The 20,439-nt window shown below is 35.5% G+C and overlaps 1 protein-coding gene across 3 annotated transcripts in view; it reads left to right on the top strand.

The window, feature by feature from the left end:
- STPG2 (sperm tail PG-rich repeat containing 2) overlaps positions 1-20,013 on the top strand; it is a 639,089-nt gene extending 619,076 nt beyond the window's left edge. Inside the window, exons 13-15 of one of the 3 annotated variants that reach the window (XR_468392.3) lie at positions 12,323-12,470; positions 18,577-18,748; positions 19,921-20,013. Coding sequence is in view for 2 of the 3 variants with exons in the window: in XM_007495708.3 (XP_007495770.2) it covers positions 12,323-12,466 (144 nt within the window). In the remaining variant the exon portion in view is untranslated. Of the gene's footprint in view, positions 1-12,322; positions 12,471-13,779; positions 14,175-18,576; positions 18,749-19,920 lie in introns of those variants that run through there. The other 2 variants (XM_007495708.3, XM_056803311.1) reach the window with 2 other exon arrangements.
- Positions 20,014-20,439: the final 426 nt, after the last annotated feature.

Here is a 20,439-nt window from a genome sequence, read left to right as displayed (position 1 = left end):
TCATCTCTAACACAGTCTTAGAACATTGCTAAAGCTGAGAGGTTAAGTAGTTTGCTGTCTATATTTACACATTATATATATATATATATATATATATATATATATATATATATATATATATTTGTATACATAGATGGATGCATAGATAGATAGTAGATAGATAGATTGAGATAGATAGATAGATAGATAAAGGTAGATAGATATAGATGGATATATAGATACAGAGAGAGAGGATGGATGGGTGGGTAGATGGATGGATATAGATAGATATAGATGGATAGATAGATAGATAAATCAATTGACATGTTACAATCTCCTAAATTGTAATATTTGTGAGAGCAAGGACCATGGTTATTTTTTGTGTATCTTTTCTAGCCTTTAGTGCACCATAGTAGACCTTATAACAGCTTTTTTTTTTTTACTATATGCTATGCCTGCTGAATAGATATATTTTATAGAATTCAAACATTGTTATATTTTTACATCTTATGTTACATATAGTTAATAATTATATTTGTTGTCATTGATTGTCCTTCATTTTCAAAAAGGACCAATGACATGATATTTTGATTTGTAATTGAATTAGATTTAGAGTTGAGTTACAAAAAGTTGTCAATCTCACTCCATCTTCCAGAGTCATCAAAGCCCAGAGGCATGACAGAAGCCAAGATGATTCATGATGGTCAGGATACATTGGATGACTTTGGCTTCTTTAATGTCTGACCAAGTTTTAGAACTAAAAACACCGGAACACCTGCTTCAACTGCCTTCATGGCAACAAATGTTCTCATCTGCCCATTCTGACATGTGAAGTCTTGGTTGGGTTAGACATCCCCCTAACTCACCAATGGGCTTGACTTTTCCTGGTTAACCTTGATCTGATTCCTGGCTTAGCCTGCCTGCCAGGCCTCTGTCTGTCTGTCTGTATGTCTGTCTGTCTCTGTCTCTCTCTCTGTCTCTTTGTGTGTGTGTGTGTGTGTGTGTGTAGAGAAGAGAGATAGACAGACAGACAGATGGACAGACAGAGACAGAGAGAGAGAAAGAGAGAGAGGGAGAAAGAGAGTTTCATTTCATTTATATACAAAACTCTTTAGAGCTTTGTAAATTTGACTTTTTTTATTTATCCCATCAGGGGGAAATAGGTATTGGAGAAGCACGTGTAATGCCTGGCTAACAATGGCCTGCTGCCCCACCTCACCACCATGACCTGGCCAGTCTCTCTAAATTATTGCTTCTAGGATTGATTTTGATCACATTAGCCTTGGCCACAGGTCACTTAGTGTTGGTAAAGAAACATTTCTTAATTCTTACTTTGTGCCCGGTACTAACAGGCAGGGATACACATTTTCATATAAAAAAAGAACTGCTATTAAATATATTTTGTTCTAATTGAGGAACTCAACGTCTAAGGTGAAGTTAAAATGGAAAGGAGGTACTGCAGCAAGGATATTGCATTAGGAGAATCAAGGGTGGTCCATCTGGGCCTCTACCCCAGATTATGTGGAAGAACTTGCCAAGAGATGGTGGTGAGAAAGTAAAGGGAATAAGCATTTATATTGTACCTACTACACATAAGGCACAACACTAAGCAATTTTACAAATATTATTTAACTTGATCTGAATCACCCTTTGAGATAGTTGCTTTTAAAAAATCCTCATTTCATAGTTGAGAAAACTGAAACAAATAAAGGTTAAATCAAGAGTCAAACAGCTAGTAAGTAACTAAAGCTAGAGTTGAACTCAAGATTCTTATTCCAAGGCTGGCACACTACCCATAGTGCCACCAGCTGCCTCTGTGGGAGAAGGACCTCCAGAACCAAGTCAGGAGCCATCATGGTGAATCATGGTGGCATAGTCACTTCATGTTCATGGACTCTTTTTTCTTTAAACCTTACTTTCTGTCTTGGTATCAATTCTAAAGCAAAAGTACAACAAGGGCTAGGTAAATTGGGGTAAAGTGATTTGTCCAGGGTCACAAGTTAGGAAACATCTGAAGCTAGATTTGAACTTGAATCTTCCCGATTACAGGTCTCACACTCTAGCCATAGCTGCCTCCATGAACTCTTAAAATTCTTTTCACACCCACATTGAACATAGATTTTAAAATATTCTTGTATTATAGATAAATCTTTTTATACTCTGTAGTATAACTATATTAACACCATAAATTATAGAAGGGATTACTCAAAAAAATTTTAAGAAACTGTACATATAATCTAAAGGAAGCAAACAATTCTTTAGATGTTTATTTAAATTAATCTCTTAACTATTTCAAATTAAAACTGCATTGAAGAATATTATGAAAATATTACTATATACAGAATTTGAACAACTTAAATGAATAAATAAAATGTAAAACTCTGAAAGTGATGTAAAAACCACAATCACAGAATAACTCCATCCTCTGAGAGTACAAGAAGAGTTCAAATGTGGGTCCCTGAACAAATGAACATACATAGCCACTGTGAAAAAATAAATTCTGATTCATTTAGAATAGATCAAAGCAACCTAAATAAAAATCAGAAAGCAAGTTAGTGAAAGTCATGACTAAAAGAGATCTCTCTTTTGACTTTAGTTTTCATATCCTGTGTTAAAGGAAACATTTCAGAATACTTCTAGAAACAACTATCTTTTGTAGTCCTTAGAAAATGAAAACCTAATGTAGAACATGAAAATGGCACCTAGATAGAACATATTTTCACTAAAAACATAAGGCAGCTACAAGGATATCACCATATGTTTATCTCCTGTTCTGGATAACAGACTCCTCTTCACCATAATTGTTTCACTTTGCCATTTCTGTCAGTGTGGACACAAATCTACAGTTTAGAAATAGCAATATGATCTTTCGCTTTTTTGACTTCTGAGTTGGTCAGAATTCCTGCAGTTTATTAGAGCTTGGCTAGACATGGAAGAAGTCAGAGTCATCCACAGAATCACACTTGGACTTCATTGACTCTGGAAAAGGGTGAGGTTGATGACATTGTACAATTTTGCCTCACTTAAATCAAATTTATTCATAAGTCAAGACATCACCTCATGATGTCATTGGATCTCTTAAAAATAAAGGATAACCAATAAAAGACACTAGACTTGTATTAAAAAGAGCTAGATTTAAGGTCCAAATCTTATATTTCTTAGAGCTGTGTGACCTCAGACAAGTCACTTAATTTTTCCAAACCTTTCAGTTTGTCCTCATCCATAAAATAGATGGGAGGACAGGACCATCTGATTACAGGGTCCCTTCCAGCACTAACAAGCAGTGATTTTCTATAATTCTGGACTGTTAACTGGTCTGAAGTGTCTCCAGCTCTGTCTCTTGTTCCAAACAATTTAATAGAGCCCTGGGTCTGTAGTCAGCAAGAATTTGAGTTCAAATTCTGCCTCAGACACTTACTACCTTCTAGTAGCATGATCCTGGGCAAATCAATTTCCTCAGTTTTCTCATCTATAAAATGGAATTAATACATAATTAGCACCTACCTCCCAGGGTAATTGAGAGGATAAAATGGCTAAAATTTATCAAGGACTTTGCTAAATTTAGAGAGCTATAAATATGCTGATAATACACATTATTGTTGTTTTATTATTTTATTCATTATTGTAATTCTAGTCCCTAAGTACATTGCTATGGCACACTCTCCTTATTGGTGAAGATTAATGTTCTGTGCCTATATGAAAGATGGGGCAGATTTGGCAAGAGTGAGAGAGAAGATAATTTTTCAGTGTTTTTGAGCTGGAGAGACTCTTCAGGTGTCTCCAGTTTTTTTAGGACTTTCTGGCTTCTGGTTTTGAGAGGAAACATGGACAATGCCAACCCCACTTCAGGTTGCTGAAGGATAAGACTCTGGAAAGAAATGAAAGGAACTGGCAATCTCCACATGCCCCTGACCCCAGCTTAATATACTGGAGACTCTAGAGAGCTTCCACTAGAGTGAGATTTAGGACTCTTTTTCTCTTTCTTGGATGACCTGAGTTACATTGCTCCCAGTGAAAGAACCCCTTCGCTCTGGATTGTCTGATTTATATTCTCTGTATACTTTCTCTGATTGCTATTTGCTCTTGGTTAAAAGGGTTTCTTAGTTACCTATTATAGCATTCATTGTGGGAAAAGGGGTCAAACCCTGGATATAAAGCTTGGAATATTGATAATTAAAAAGTGACAGAAGCTAGCTTAAATTTGAAAATCATATTCCCTAGACTAATACTATTTGAGGGTGCAGATAAATGTTATTCTAACCCAGCAGCCTCTTTCTCTCAGGAGAACAGAATGGATAAGCTTTGTTTCTAGTCACAACTTCTGGCTTCCTTTCCTTGAAGGAAACAAAATTTCCTTTAGAGAAAGTGGCAAAAGATGTCTATTCTGCCCTTCTGAGCCATAAGACATCCCCATGCTGCACAAAGAGGAAAGCCCTTCAAAACATGATAATGATGGGTACCAGGTAAACATGGTGGTAGTCTAGACACAAGACATCCTCTCCTCAGCACCCACTGATATAGACTACCTCAAAAGACCAAAAAAACCCAAAACAAATTCATGAGTACGAGGGGACTCTACAGTGGTGCTCAGCATTGAAGGTACATGGGATTTAGGCATTTCCACACTAAAAGAGGCTGAAAAAGCTCCCACCAAAACACAAGCTATCTTTCATCCCCCACCCCACATATGGAGTCAGAGTCAGAGTGAATTCATGCCAGAATCAGCAAGTGAGCAAGAGGCACCTATAGAGTGAGTAAAGGGCACCTCTAGGTCCTTGGGAGCTGACTAAGACCACCAAAGACCTACCCCTGAGAGCAGTTTCACTTGAAACCCCAGCAGGCTGAACAGTTCAGACTGTCAGCAATCGTGGGAAGATAGCACAGAGAAGGGCAGCAAACATCAGAAGCTGCAGAGAATTTAGAGATGGCCTCAGGCAAAATTCTTGCTCCTTAACTCCATACACAGATAGTGTGCCCATCTCACTCAGATTTCTGACTAAAAAGGGAAGGAAAAATCTCCACAGTGATTGAAAATTGTGTCCAGGAACAACAACCTCCCTCCCAGAAAAGAAAGAAGAAGGAATTGACCCTGGAAAGTTTTTATGGAGGAAAAACCCAGGCTACAGTGGAAATAGAGGAGGAAATTCAAATAAATTCCCCAAAACCTTCCAAAAAACATAGAAATTGGCCACAGCTCTGGAAGAATTTAAATTGGATCTTATAAAAAAGATGAAAGCCTTCAGGCAAGAAAGATGGGAAATAATTCAAAGAGAAAACAAAAGATTAAAGACAAGATGGCATAGCATCTAAATTTCTAAAGGAGAAACTAGTGGAGCTCAAGGATGAAATAGATAGAAAAACTATACTAGTGGGAGATCTGAACCTTCCTCTATCCGAACTAGATAAATAAAACCAAAAAATAAATAAGAACGAGGTATGAGAAGTGAATAAAATCTTAGAAAAATTAGAGTTAGTAGCTATGTGGAGAAAAATGAATAGGGACAAAAAGGAATACACCTTGTTTTCAGCAGCACATGGTTCATTCACAAAAATTGACCATGTATTAGGGTATAAAAACATTACAAACAAGTGCAGAAGAGCAGAAATAATAACTTTAGCCTTGTCAGATCGCAATACTAAGAAAATAATAATTAGTAAGGGTACATGGATAGGCAAATCAAAAATTAATTGGAAATTAAACAATATCATTCTCCAAAATCGATTAAAGAACAAATCATAGAAACAATTAATAATTTCATTGAAGAAAATTACAATAATGAGACATCATTTCAAAACCTATGAGATGCATTCACAGCACTACTCAGGGGGAAATTTATATCCTTGCTTTCATATATTAAGAAGCTAGAGAGGGATGAGGTCAATGAGTTGGGCATGCAAATTAAAAAACTAGAAAGTGAACAAATTAAAAATCCTCAGATGAAGACTAAATTAGAGAACCTAAAATCAAAGGAGAAATTAATAAAATTGAAAATCAAAGAACTATTGATTTAATTAAAAAGACTAGAAGCTGGTACTTTGAAAAAAATATAAAATAGACAACCTATTGGTCAATCTAATTAAAAAAAAGAAAGAAGAAAACCAAACTGACAGTATCCAAGATGAAAAGGGAGACAACACCTCTAATGAAGAGGAAATTAAGGCAATTATTAAAAACTATTATGCCCAATTATATGGCAGCAAATATTGCAGTCTAGGTGACATGGATGAATACTTACAAAAATATAAATTGCCTAGACTAACAGAGGAAGAAATAGATTACACAAACAACCCCATATCAGAAAAAGAAATTGGAAAAAAAAACCATCAAAGAACTCCATAAAAAAATCCCCAGGTCCTGATGAATTCACAAATGAATTCTATCAAACATTCAAAGAACAACTAATCCCAATATTATACAAAATATTTGACAGAATAAGCAAAGAGGAAGTTCTACCAAATTCATTTTATGACACAAATATGGTACTGATTCCAAAGCCAGGCAGGTCAAAAACAGAGAAAGAAGACTATAGACCAATCTCCTTAATGAATATAGATGCAAAAATATTAAATAAGATACTAGCAAAAAGACTCCAGCAAGTGATCACACAAGGGTTATTCACTATGACCTCGTAGGATTCATTCCAGGAATTCAAGGATGGTTCAATATTAGGAAAACCATCCACATAATTGACAACAAGCAAACCAAAAAAAATCACATGATTATTTCAATAGATACAGAAAAATTCTTTGACAAGATACAACACACATTCCTACTGAAAACACTAGAAAGCTTAGGAATAGAAGGACTTTTTCCTAAAAATAATAAACAGTTTATATTTAAAACCATCAGTAAACATCATCAGCAATGGGGATAAACTAGAAGCCTTCCCAATAAGATCAGGAGTGAAACAAGGATGCCCATTATCACCTCTATTATTTAACATTGTTCTAGAAACACTAGCTATAGTGATTAAAGATGAAAAGGAAGTTGAAGGTATTAAAATAGGCAATGAGGAGACCAAGTTATCATTCTTTGCATAGCCCTGCTGGGTCTGTACCCCAAAGAGATAATGGAGAAAAAGACATGTACAGGAATATTCATAGCTGCGCTCTTTGTGGTGGCAAAAAATTGGAAAATGAGGGGATGCCCTTCACTTGGGGAATGGCTGAACAAATTGTGGTATATGTTGGTGATGGAATACTATTGTGTTCAAAGTAATAATAAACTGGAGGAATTCCATGGAGACTGGAACAACCTCCAGGAAGTGATGCAGAGTGAGAGGAGCAGAATCAGGAGAACATTGTACACAGAGACTGATACACTGTGGTACAATGGAATGTAATGGACTTCTCCATTAGTGGCAATGCAGTGATCCTGAACAACCCAGAGGGATCTATGAGAGAGAACACTATCCACATTCAGAGGAAAAACTGTGGAATTAAAAACACAGAGGGGGCAGTTGGGTAGCTCAGTGGATTGAGAGACAGGCCTAGAGGCAGGAGGTCCTAGGTTCAAATCTGACCTCAGACACTTCCCAGCTGTGTGACCCTGGGCAAGTCACTTAACCCCCATTGCTTAGCACTTACCACTCTTCTGCCGTGGAGCCAATACAAAGTATTGACTCCAAGAAGGAAGGTAAGGATTTTAAAAAAAAAAACACCGAAGAAATGCAACTGCTTGATTACATGGGTTGAGGTGCCTATAGACCCTAAATGAACATCAACAGCATGGAAATAGGCTCTGATCAAGGACACATGTAATACCCAGTAGAATTGCGTGTTGGCATTGGAAAGGTGGGGGGGAGAGGAGGGAGGAATAGAATATGATTTTTGTAACAAAGGAATAATGTTTGCAATTGACCAAATTAAAAAATAAAATAAAATATAAAATACCAAAATATTTAAACATATAAAAGTTGAACTGAAATTAAAAAACCCATGGTAATGATGATAATAATGTATACCTTCTTGGTAGATACTACTATAATATTTACTTTCATCATACTTTTTCCTCTGTCAAGGAAGTTTCTTTTTTTTTTCTCTTTCATGTTGTAATGGTAAGGATACATGATTTTAAGGAAGAAGGAACTAGTTTGAATCCCAGTCTTGACACTTTGGGGCAAGTCACTAGCCTTGGCCTTAGTTTCCTCCTCTGTAAAATGAAATGGTTGGTTGAAATGATCTTAAAGATAAGATCTAAGTTCTATTATTTTATAAAGCCTTTATACCACCAGAACCTTTCATCTCATAGTAGACTTCGACTGCTTCTCAGGACCTTCACATATACTGGCCTTAGTTTATTTATCCATTAATTCATTTATCCATTGTTTTCCATAGATAGCATAAAATATATTTGTTGAGTGAATGTTTAAAGTAATGAATTTACGCATTTCTTACTGAACCTTCATCATACTCTGCTCTAATTAAACCTACCTACATAATACCTTTCACATGTTCTATAATGCTTAATAAATGCTTGTTAGATTGGAGAAGAAAATTATTTTATCTGGTAGTCATGTTTATTTTTGGTTTGGTACATTTCTATTTCAAAAATATTTCAATTTGTTCAGTGAAGACAAAAGATGAGATAAAAATGCCTTTTAGCAGAGGGGTCAAACAGCTTGTAAAATATATTTCTTACTGCCCATCTCATCCATGATTTTGAAGCCAGTTCCCCAAGTATTAGTGTCATAGTCTACAGGATGTCTCCTTCCACAATGAACTATCTTTGGGCTCCAGTGAATTTGGGTATGGTTTTGGGAGAGCTGACTCTGGAATGGGGTAATCATGGATCCATGATTCATGAGTCCATGGATCATGCCCCTCCCCCAGAAAAATCTCTTAAATAAGACTTAGATATGTTTCATTTCTAGGATTCCCCCTAAAATGGTTATTTTCTACAAAAGGTCTGCAATATACCAAACAGGTACCAGCTATAGAATATTCTTATACTAGAAAAAGAATGCTTAAAATACAAAAGACTTATGAGCATGTATTCAAAAATACTTCAAAGGATTTGACATCAGGATAACCCAAATTCTGTCTGGCTTCAGACACTTGTCAGTGTGACTAAGTCATTCAACTTTTCTTAACCACAACTTCACTATCTATTAAACAGAGATCATAAAAAGCACCCACTTTACAGGCTTGTTGGCTCTCTTTTCTTATCAGTAATGCCATTCATTACTATAGCTTCAAGCCCTAGCTTCTATGCAGATGAATCCCAAATCTCCAAACCTGATTTTTCTTCTGAGCTCCAGCCCAAATTTCTAGCTGCCTTCAAGACATCTCCATTTTTCCACATTACCTCTAGGATAAAATTCTATTTCCTGTTTGGCATGTAAAAGCACTTTACAATCTAGATCCAGTACACCTTTCCAATAATTTGGCATAATTAGGGTCACACCCTGCATTTCACCTAAATTGCTCCCTTGCTTTTCCAAAATACGGTGTTCCATCACCCATCTCCCTGTTTTTGAACAAGTTGTCCCATATATCTATAATGTACTCCCACTTGTTCTTTATTATTCATTAGTTTCCCTCAAGATTCAGCTCCAATGCCATTTCTCAAAGGAAGGCTTTTCTGAATTGTTTGGGCATTCTCCCTCCAATTATATTGCACTCATTTGTCTCCTTAAATGTTGTCTCCCTCCAATTGAATGTAAGTTCTTTGAAGGCAGGTGCTTTTATCTGTGTATTCCTGGCACCTCACCAGTATTTTTCCATATATCAGAAATGGTTGATAACTACTTGTTGAATTGAATTGGATTCTCTATTCACATTTCAAGTCTAACAAGTCTAAATCCAAGCTCATTATGTCATCCTACCCTAAATGTATGCTTCTCTTGAAATTGTTTTTTGACACTTTTACTGATCTCATTGACCACAACCAAAACCTGCTGGATGTCAATGACTTTCTTCTCCTTCATTCCTTATGACTAAACCATAAATACCAATGGATTCTTCCAGTGCAACATTTTTTACATATGTCTATTTCTCTCTTTTCTTACTGTTATTTCCTGAGTGTAGGATCTCATTGCCACTTTTTGGGAAGATTGCAATGATTTCCATTAAGTTGTTCCTCTCTCATATCCCCTTCATTCCCAGTCCCATCATCCAACTAACTGATCATGTGACTATTCTCGTCAAAAATATTTTCTGATTCCATATGACCTAAATTCAAATTCCCTCCCCTAAATTTAAGGTCTTCCTCAATTTGGTGCCATTCTCTGTTTATTGCCTTATCTCATATTCTTGTCCTAATACCCAGTGGAATCGGTCATGCTTTGCACCCTGAATATGCCTTGTATTCTCACACATTTCTAGCCTTTGCATATGTTGTTTCCTATGCCTAAAATAATACCATCCCTCTTCTTCTTTGCTTGCTAAATTATAATTGTTATTTAATGTCCCACAAAATATATCATATCCTCCCCAAAGCCTTCTCTATTCTGCCTGTCAAGGATCTGGATCTTTGAATATAAAATAGTACATTGATTTGTAATTCTCTAATGTCCTTAGCTATATCTGGAAGTTAGCCTGCCAATACATTTAAATACAGCTAGAAATTACTGCTTGCAGAAATAATGACTTAAATAATCAGAGAGATAGTTATTACTCATTATTGGGTCATCCCAATATAATCAAAAGGACAACATTACTTAATCAATTTATAGATTTAGTGAAATATAATCCCATGACTAAAGGGATGTTGTATAGCCACCCCCGCCCCCAAATGTTTGGATAGATTGAAAGGCCTAGAATCCAAAGAAAAGACAAAAAAAAATATAAAAGTGAAGGGGTCATAGCATTACTAGATTTCAACTATATTATAAAATAATACTAAAAAAATAATACTTATCAAACTACTTAGTCCTGTTTGAAAAGAAAACAAAAACACAGAAAAATTAGTTGATTAGTACAAGACAAGCAAAACCTAGAATGAATGATGGATTCTAGCCACATGTTTGATGAACCAAAGAGCATAATTTATTGGGAAATTTTTTGCTTTTATACAAAAACTGCTGAGAACACTAGAAAATAGCTTAGTAAAAAATAGGTTTAAAACAGTGTTCCATACCATAGAATATACTAACTGAAAAATGGATATGTGACCTTAATATGAAAGGTTACAGAACTTAGAGGAGAAATATAGTAGATGCCTTTCAAAGCATTGCCTAAGGCGAGAATTCTTAACCCAATAAGGAATAAAGGATGTCATGAAAGATAAAGTAGACAATCTTGATTAAAAAAGATTAAAAAGCTTTTGTATTCAAAATCATTTTGAAGATAGAATGCAAAGAAAATTGGATAGAAACATATTTGCATTAAATTATTGACAAAAGCTTGATATGTAGGTTTTATGGAGAATTAACACAAGTGCATCAGATTAATATTTATTTTCTGATAGATACATGGTCTCAGTATGATAATAAGCCATTTTCAAAAGGAGGAATTCAAACTATAAATGACCACATAAAATTATGCTCTAAATCCTTAAATTTAAGAGAAAGCAAGATAATATTCTATTTTATACTCCGAAAATTGTCAGATGATAATAAATGCTAACAGGCAATGATATAGAAACTGTAGAAAGATAGGCACTCCGATATACTATTGGTTAGTTAATACCATCATTCTGGGTAATAATTTAGAATTACATAAATAATGTGACTGAACTCTTCCAACTCTTTGATCAAACCAAATATCCCTAAAACCAAGAGGTTTATTGCATGAATAAATTCCAAGGATGTTAAAAATAAAAATAAAGGTTCAATATAATCTAAAACTTTTAAAATGACACCTTCTGTAGTAAAAAAAAATGCTATAAACAAAGTGGATATCTATCAGGTAGAGAATGACCAGAAAAAGTCAAAGTAATAGCACATGATTATGCAAGCAGAAGTACAACATATGATAAATTCAGAGCAATTTGGGAAGATTTATATGAATTGCTATATCAGATGAACAGAACCAAATTCTATACAATGAGTGCAACAGTATAAAATAAAATGTCACTAAAAGTAAGTTGAGTGCTAAGCAAAAGCAACTCAATAATGATCCAAGAAAACAGATAATGGAGCATAACACCCTCCTTCTAGTGGTGAGGTGCAGGACTACTAGGGAAGAATATTATACTCACTTCTAGATATATTTGTTTTAGTGAAGGATTCAGTCTGTAGCATGAGAAGGATTCCCCAAATTATTATGATATAAAGACAAAATGCAACAATAACACTTTAAACTATTACTCTGCTGTATTTTCATATATTTCTAAAGGTAGCAGTTTCCAAAATTCGAGCAACACGATTAACATTTTTTCTTATGTTTGATTTTCCAACAGCTAAGTAAAGTTTTCAGAGACACTGTGCTTAAAGGAACGTTCAATGCTACCCTAAGGAATCCTTTATTGACTCGGGTGGAAAATGAATGTAAGGACCACACGATCAAAATACAATTCCAACCGGGGAGTAAACCTGCTTTTTAAAATGGTGAGTCTACCCAACTCCCTTAATAAGTGCATTAGTAGCCCCAGATTCAGTTTGCAATAGTTTCTGTCGTCCATAATTGCATGATTCATAATATCAATCACTTGGAGAGCAATGAAATGTCATCATCAGACGTTCCTTTGGCTGGCCTTTCTTTCCCAATACAAAGACATCCATCCTCTCCCTGCAGTTTTGTTTTTGTAAGTTCCTTTGGAAACCCTTGACCTTGACACATTTTAGTTGATTTGGAAATGATTGTACAAACAAGTGACATGGTATGATGAAAGGATTGTCAAGTCGGAAGCCCTTGTCAGAATCCACAACTTGCCAGGAACAGCTGAGATAGTGGTCAACACCTGGGGTTTCATGAGGACAAGAATGTGCTCTGGCCTGTGCTATCCCAGGGAGAAATTCCTCTTCCAGTCAGTACTCACCTCATTAAAAACCTTCATGTTCAGGGAGCTAACTACATTTGCATCAATTAAAAGGCACCAGAGTTCTGAAGAGAAAATTATTTACCCTTTTTGCTTTGGGTAATAAAATTCAAAGATCAATAGCCCGTGTAAATTACTGACCTACTTAGTGGAACAACAAAGGAAATGCAAAGAAGTGCCATCATTTTCTTATGTTGTTGAAGTACTGGCTTCATTTCTACTCCAGAACCCTGATGTTCCATTGACACATTATGCAAGGAAGAATTTCTTTTGATTAATTGTCCTTTGCCCAGTATCCTTTTGTTCAATTTGTGTTTGTAAGTGGAATAGAAGTCCCCCATTAACATTGCCAAAATCCTTCATCAGCCTTTACTTGTAATGGTATTCCTCAGCATATTCTTGTGGTTTTCAAATGAAATATATTTCCTCTTGCTAAGTAATCACTTTCTTCAACCACAAACCCCCAGACTCATAATAGGAACAGATGTTCATATTTGCAGTCCACTGAAGCAAGAATAAACATTCTTTATCTAGGGCCAGGCTGGAACCAGGATGCACAAGTAAAGCTTTATTTTTTGACTGGGCAAGTAGAATAGGCCAGTGTCAGCTCTGTGCCTGGGTAGGAGCTAGAACTATCCCATGGAAAGATCCATGAGGAAAAGATATGGGTCTAGAACAGGGCTTTGGAACTGAGGATGGTGAGCCTCTAAAGAAGCTAGAAGTTTCAGCTCTAGCTCAGAAAGAAGCTTTGGGAAAAATTAATAAGAGAATTTGAATGATTTCATATGATTGAGAACAATGCACACATGCACATGCACACACACACACATCATTACTAAATTTTTCCTTTTCCTCTGATTCTTCCTCTAAACCCAAAGTTTCTGAATAGATCCCCAATGGATATGAGTATAGAAGTATCAGGAAAAGGGGTGATTTATTCAACGGAAGGAAATAGCACAGCAACAATGGAGGCTGGTCCCAAATAGATCCTTTATGTTCTACACAAGATAGCCCTGTGATGAAGAGTGGAATGCTGGGACTTGGGAATAACTTGAAATCAAGTCAGAATTCAGACATTAGCTGTATTAAACCAGGGAAGTCATTTAATTTGTCTGCTTTTGTTTTCTCAACTATAAAGTAGGGATGATAGGCATAATAGGCACTTAATAAATACTGATTCCATCCCTCCTTCCTTCCTTCCTTCCTTCCTTCCTTCCTTCCTTCCTTCCTTCCTTCCTTCCTTCCTTCCTTCCTTCCTTCCTTCCTTCCTTCCTTCCTTCCTTCCTTCCTTCCTTCCTTCCTTCCTTCCTTCCTTCCTTCCTTCCTTCCTTCCTTCCTTCCTTCCTTCCTTCCTTCCTTCCTTCCTTCCTTCCTTCCTTCCTGTCAGTACTCACCTCATTAAAAACAACTGATCAAAAAGAGATTACAGAATACCTTTTGCTGGCATTGGGTATAGCTGGGCTGATTGATAACTCTATTGCCCATGCATAATCCTGGGTTTCAGTCCCAGGGTAGAGAGGACTATAGGTAGTTGGTGACAAAGGAGAAGGGGTTCTAGTCAAAGAGGAGTGCTAGTGTGTACAGCTGCAGGGGATAAAGAGACCCTTCCTTGGTAAAGGCAAGAGTGTAGACCGGAAGAGCAGTTATCATAACTTTTCCAGGATTGTAGCACCTTGGAAGTATCACAAAAAAGTAGATTCCTAGAATAGCTCTGTGAAGCAAAGTGAAAAAGTCCAAAGCTTAAAACCTTCCCATTTCCAAGTTAGTAGAGCCTAATAAAGTTCAAAGTAAAAAAAAAAGAGGCTGGAAAATAAATAAATAACCAAAAAATAAAACTTGATCATAAAAAGTTACTATGATGGCAGGGAAGACCAAGACATAAACTCAGAAAAAGGCAACACTATGAAAAGAGTAAGGGAAAAGGTCTCCTAGAAAAATGCTAATTAGACCCAAACCAAACAAAAATTCCTGGAAAAAATGGGGAAAGAAATGACAGTCATTCATTAAAATTATGAAAAAGAGAATTGACAGTTTGATAGAGGAAACACAAAAAATACTGAAGAAAATGACACCTTAAAAACATTATTTGACCAAATGTTTTAAAATAAAAATTCACTGAAGAAATCTCCTTGAAACAGAATAGGCCAAATGGAAAAGGAAGCAAAAAATCACTGAAGGAACTATTTTCTTTATGTAGCCCCCAGTAGTGAGAGTGAAACCCAGATTGCAAGGTCACTGGGAAGCCATGGTTTGGCCAGAATCAGGCACACAGGCTAGGCATCACATGAGGCCCTCAAAACCCCTCCTCTACCTGGCAACAACTGGTTGTCCTTGTTCTACCCACTTAAGTAAAACTTTTCCCTGAGAATCTGGACTAGAAGGTCACACGTTGACATATTGAAATATCCTATAGAAAAACCTGTCTAAGTTTTGGTGAGGTAAACTAAGTCATTGTACTAAGATTATAAATCGTTACTAACCATTGTCCTTGCAAAAGGCTTACTGAATCCCTTAGTTTACATCACTTTCTCTGTAAACTCAATAAACTTTGCCTCTGATTGCTACCAACATCATTGGCCCTTCTGATGCTTCTCATTTTCTCCCCACATCTCATTCTCCTCCAGAAGGAGGAGAATCTCCTCCTCCTTCAGGACTCCCAAATGTTTGTAAAGACCCTTTAGAATCTGTCACCATAAAAATTAAAATTAAAGTAACTAAAAGCTAATGACTCCTTGAGACATTAAGCAACAATAAAACAAAGTCGAAAGAATTAAAAAGTAGAAAAGATGGGAAATAACTAATTGGGAAAATAGTAAACGTGGAAAATAGATGAAAGAGAGATTATTTGAGAATTATTTTGCTAGCTGAAAGCCATGACCAAAAATAAAAAAGAATTTAGACATCATATTTTTAGAAATGATAAAGAAAACTGACCTGGCATCTTAGATTCAGAGGTTATTAAAGAAGTGGAAAGAATCCACTGTTCATTTCCTGAGAGAGATAACAAAATGAATACTTCCAGGAATCTTATAGACACATTCCTAATCTTCTGGGCCAAAGACAAAATATTTCAAACAGCCAGAAAGAAACAATTCGAACATAGAGCAATAGTGAAGATCATCCATGATTTAGCAACTTACACACTAAAGGAATATGATATTCCAAGAAGACAAAAGAGCTAGAATTACAACAAACAATCATCCATCCAGGAAAACTGAGTGTAATTTTTCAGGGGAAAATGAATATTTAATTTAAAAAATTTAGGAATTTACATCTATAATTATTATATTGCTTGCTTTTTAAAATTTGCATAAGATGGAATGGGAAAGGAGAGAATTTGAAACTCTAATTTTAATAATAAAAGTATGTTTGACAAAGATAAGTAATAAGCTAACATGTAAAAATATAAGACAGTTCTTATATTATGAAAAGGAAGGGAGTCTACACAAGGGCAGGAGAGTATAGACAACCTGATTGGAAGATGTAGTATTACTGGGTTAAATTTGGAAATGCTGTTTCTTAGCTTATGGACATTTGTGTGTTTTTGTATTTTCAGGCTGTTTGTGGATAGGCATGGGAGGGGAATTATTGGGCTTTCTAATGATGGATGATTGTTGTATTTTGAAATACCAAAGCTTTTTTGTTTTGTTTTGAAATTGACACCTAAAACATAAAAAATTAATAAAAGGAATGGAATTGATTGCAATGTTATAAAGAGGAGAAAATCTTATTATCCCTTTGGAGTCCCATCTTGTCTGTGAAACTAGAAAGACACCGTATCGCCAGTAGTCAAAGGTATCCTTGAGGAAGGGAGGGCAGGGCAATATAGTGAGTTAATATTTCCTGAAATAGGGTAACCATAGATAAAGGAAGGTCATTCATATAAAAAGATATGGGATGGAAGTGGGACTTGTGAGTATTATCTTGTTCAACAAGGGAGAAGTTATAGAATGATTCCAAGGCTGGGAAAAATAGGAGATATGCCTGTGTGTGAGAATGAGGATGGAAATCATACTATTTCAGTTAAAACAATGCCTAGCTAAGGCAGAATAAAGAAAAGTAGAATATAGTAAGCTGTGTCTGGGAAGGGGAAGATGGGGAGGTATGATGCTGGGCATATAAGCTAAGCAAATTGTAGGTAGACTTTTAGAAACTACATAACGGGGGACAGATGGGTGGCTCAGTGGATTGAGAGTCAGACCTAGAGATGGGAGGTCCTAGGTTCAAATCTGGCCTCAGACACTTCCTGCCTGTGTGACCCTGGGCAAGTCACTTGACCCCCATTGCATATCCCTTACCACTCTTCTGCCTTAGAACCAATACACAGTACTGATTCCAAGATGGAAGGTAAGGGTTTAAAAAATACATAACAATTTGATGAAAGGAAAAAATTCAATTATAAAATTGAATATTAGTAGTGTTGACATCCAGAACCTAGTTGGTACAAATCTATAATTGTGATTGTCATTCCCTAACAGATAAATAAAGAATGTGAACAAATAACTTTTAATGAAATATAAATTAGCAAAAATAAAATTCAATGAAAACAAAGGTCCAAAATTGCTAATAATCAGAGTAATGTGAATGAAAATACCTCTCATCCATAAGATTAATAAAAGGAGGTAAAATTTAGCATCTTGGCTTATGAAAAGATTATTCAGTGCTGGTAAAGCTACAATTTATACTAAATTTTCTACAAAATAATTTGTTATTATGAAAGAAAACATTTAAAATTACTCATACATTTTTATCCAGAGCTGCTGTGTTTATAACCCAAGGAGTTATACTTAACAGGAAAAGGCAATTCAATTCAATAACCAATATTTATATAGATAACATTAATGTACAAGAATATTGAAAGAGGGACTATTGGTGATTACAAAAAAAATCTTTTTTACCTAATGTTTGGGAAACAGCTACATATTTTAATTTATTATTGGCATTAAATATTATTAAACACAAGAAATGATACAAAGATATGAATCAAATGAACAATATATACTTTGCTATTGTAGTCTTTTTCAGTCATGTCCAACTTTTCGTGATTCTTTTTGGGGTTTTCTTGACAAAGATATAGAAGTAGTTTTCCATTTCCTTCTCCTGCTCATTTGTTAGAGGAGGAAACTCAGGTAAACAGGTCTGAGTGACTTGCCCAAGGTCACAGATCTAGTGAGGCCAGATTTAAACTCAGATCTTCCTGACTCCAGGCCCACCTCTCTATCCACTGTGCCACCTAACTGCTCTAATATATACAATTATAGCAATGTAAGTAAAGATAGCACTGAATGGTTCAGGTCAAAAAGAAGGGTTTATGTTGATATCAAACCATCAGCACACATCTTTCCTTTCTATTCACAACCAATATATTTAAAAGTGCAAAATTATATATACTATAATAACCATATTACGTATACTATTATATATATATAAAACATCAAAATTATACTATTAAATTGTTTTGCTTAATTATTTTGGGGGTATGTGATATGTAGATATGCTTATGTTTGGGGGAAGGCATTGAGAAATATCTATTATGTCAAAATGAAAATAAATTAAGAAGAATTTAGGAAAGCCTTTGACTTCAACACATTCCTAGTGAAGGACCAATTCATTCATATAGGAAAGAAAGTCTATAAATACAATAAATGTGGGTCATCTTTCTTTTGGACCACCAGGTACTAGAGAATTTACTCTAGAACAGAGAACCTTGCTGCATGTGGGAAATTCAATTTATTGGTTATTATAAATCCATATTGAAGAGAAATATTCTTGATGGATCCTCTGATTTAATTCAGAAGGACATCCTCGAAAGACAACCTAATTTTCTCTGCCATGGTGAGACCATGGGTAAGTAACTTCCCACCTCTGCTCCTCATGTGGGACTGCCGTACTACCTTGCTCTCAGGTTCTTTGAGTGCAGATGGTGTAATGATGTATACATAGTGATTTCTAATCATAAAACAGTCTGAGTAAATGTAAATAAATTACAAGGTAGTTCAATTTGCATTCCACTTTGGGGATTGCGCAAGAGGAATGCCATGAACATTGGGAAGTCTTCAGAAAGTACCAGTGTCTGCAGGTAGGAAGAATTACCCATAAAAGGTCTGAAGCTGCCTCTAGCAGATTTGTGTGTTTGAGAGAGAGACATTTTCCCATCACAACACCAATTCAGAGATCTCCTTACTAGGGACTTCTAACCTAGAACGTTAAATCAGTGGTTCTTCAAATATTTCCTAGATGCCCTGCCTTCAGGATCTCTCAATCCTAGAGCCTCTCCATAGGGATGTAAGATCAAGGATCTATCCAGTTCAAGCCCATTTTTTCCCTAGAAGGAATTTTTACATGAGCAATCGGACCCCTCATAAGGCAGTAGAAAGAATGATGGATTTGAAGTCAGGGGCCCTGGCTCTGAATCCTGACCTTGAGCAAGTCACCTTCTCTGAGCCATCATTTTCTCATCTGTAATATGAGAGGGTGAGTCCAGGTTTTAATAGTCAATGTCCTTTCTGGGCCCAAATCCATGAAAGTAGTTCACTTAAAGAATATTTGCAAGGCGTGTGTATCTTATTGACTTTCTGAGCTTCTAGTTAAAACACAGAGGAATAGGACAACATACTAAATGCACAACTGGCTTCAATCTTCGGTCATTAAAGAGAACTTTTCTAAGCTTTAATTTCATGGAATTTGGAGATTTTTGTAAAAAATGGGAAGAGTTTAAGTGTAAGCTGGGGAAAAGTTTCTGTTCATATTCTGAAATACATTTGACACCACATTCACTTGATTTTCTTTTTTTTCTTCCCTTTCCACAGACATGTTCCAAGAGTCTCATCCATTACTTGGAACAAGTTGAAAGTTTTATTTTTTTATTTAAATTTTGTTCTTTTACAAGAGTCTTTTAATTTTGATGATGTTCTCCATCCGCTGCTCAGAGAAACATAATTGCTCTTCTAACCTTGATATAGAAAACCTATTCTTTCAAGAGATCTAATTCTTCCCTCTCTGATTTTTTTCTATTACAGAAGTAGCACGGATACCTATTTCCGACTGTTCTAACATATATCAATTGATGCTTCGTTCCAAATTTAACAATAAATAAAAAATATTTGATTGAATGTTTTCTTTTTCTCCAAGTGTCTCATCTTATAACCATAGAATACAATGATATATATATATATATATATATATATATAGAATACAATTATATGCCAAGAGCAAATTAAACTGTACATTATGTTACCTTGTGTCTGTGTTTCCATCTGACTTATCCTTTTCCTTCTCATTTCTCAGAAATATAAAAGGTAAAAAATAGAAGTAAAACATATATAAGCACATTTATGTAAAGATTTCAGTACAAATGTGAAAACATGGTGAAGTCTAGGTAAATTAGAGACCTTTGGGTTGATTTTTTGCAGGGAGAGGTCTATGTTCTTTCAAGGGGGGGGCCTCCTATGACAAGTAGGCATGGGTTTTTAGTAAAAATTAACGTCATTTTAGGCATATAGTTTTATTATTATTAGACTTAGTATTAAGACTGTAAA

Source organism: Monodelphis domestica, chromosome 6, assembly GCF_027887165.1.
Source record: "Monodelphis domestica isolate mMonDom1 chromosome 6, mMonDom1.pri, whole genome shotgun sequence".
Taxonomy (NCBI): Eukaryota; Metazoa; Chordata; class Mammalia; order Didelphimorphia; family Didelphidae; genus Monodelphis; species Monodelphis domestica.
This window is presented reverse-complemented; position numbering and strand designations above follow the sequence as displayed.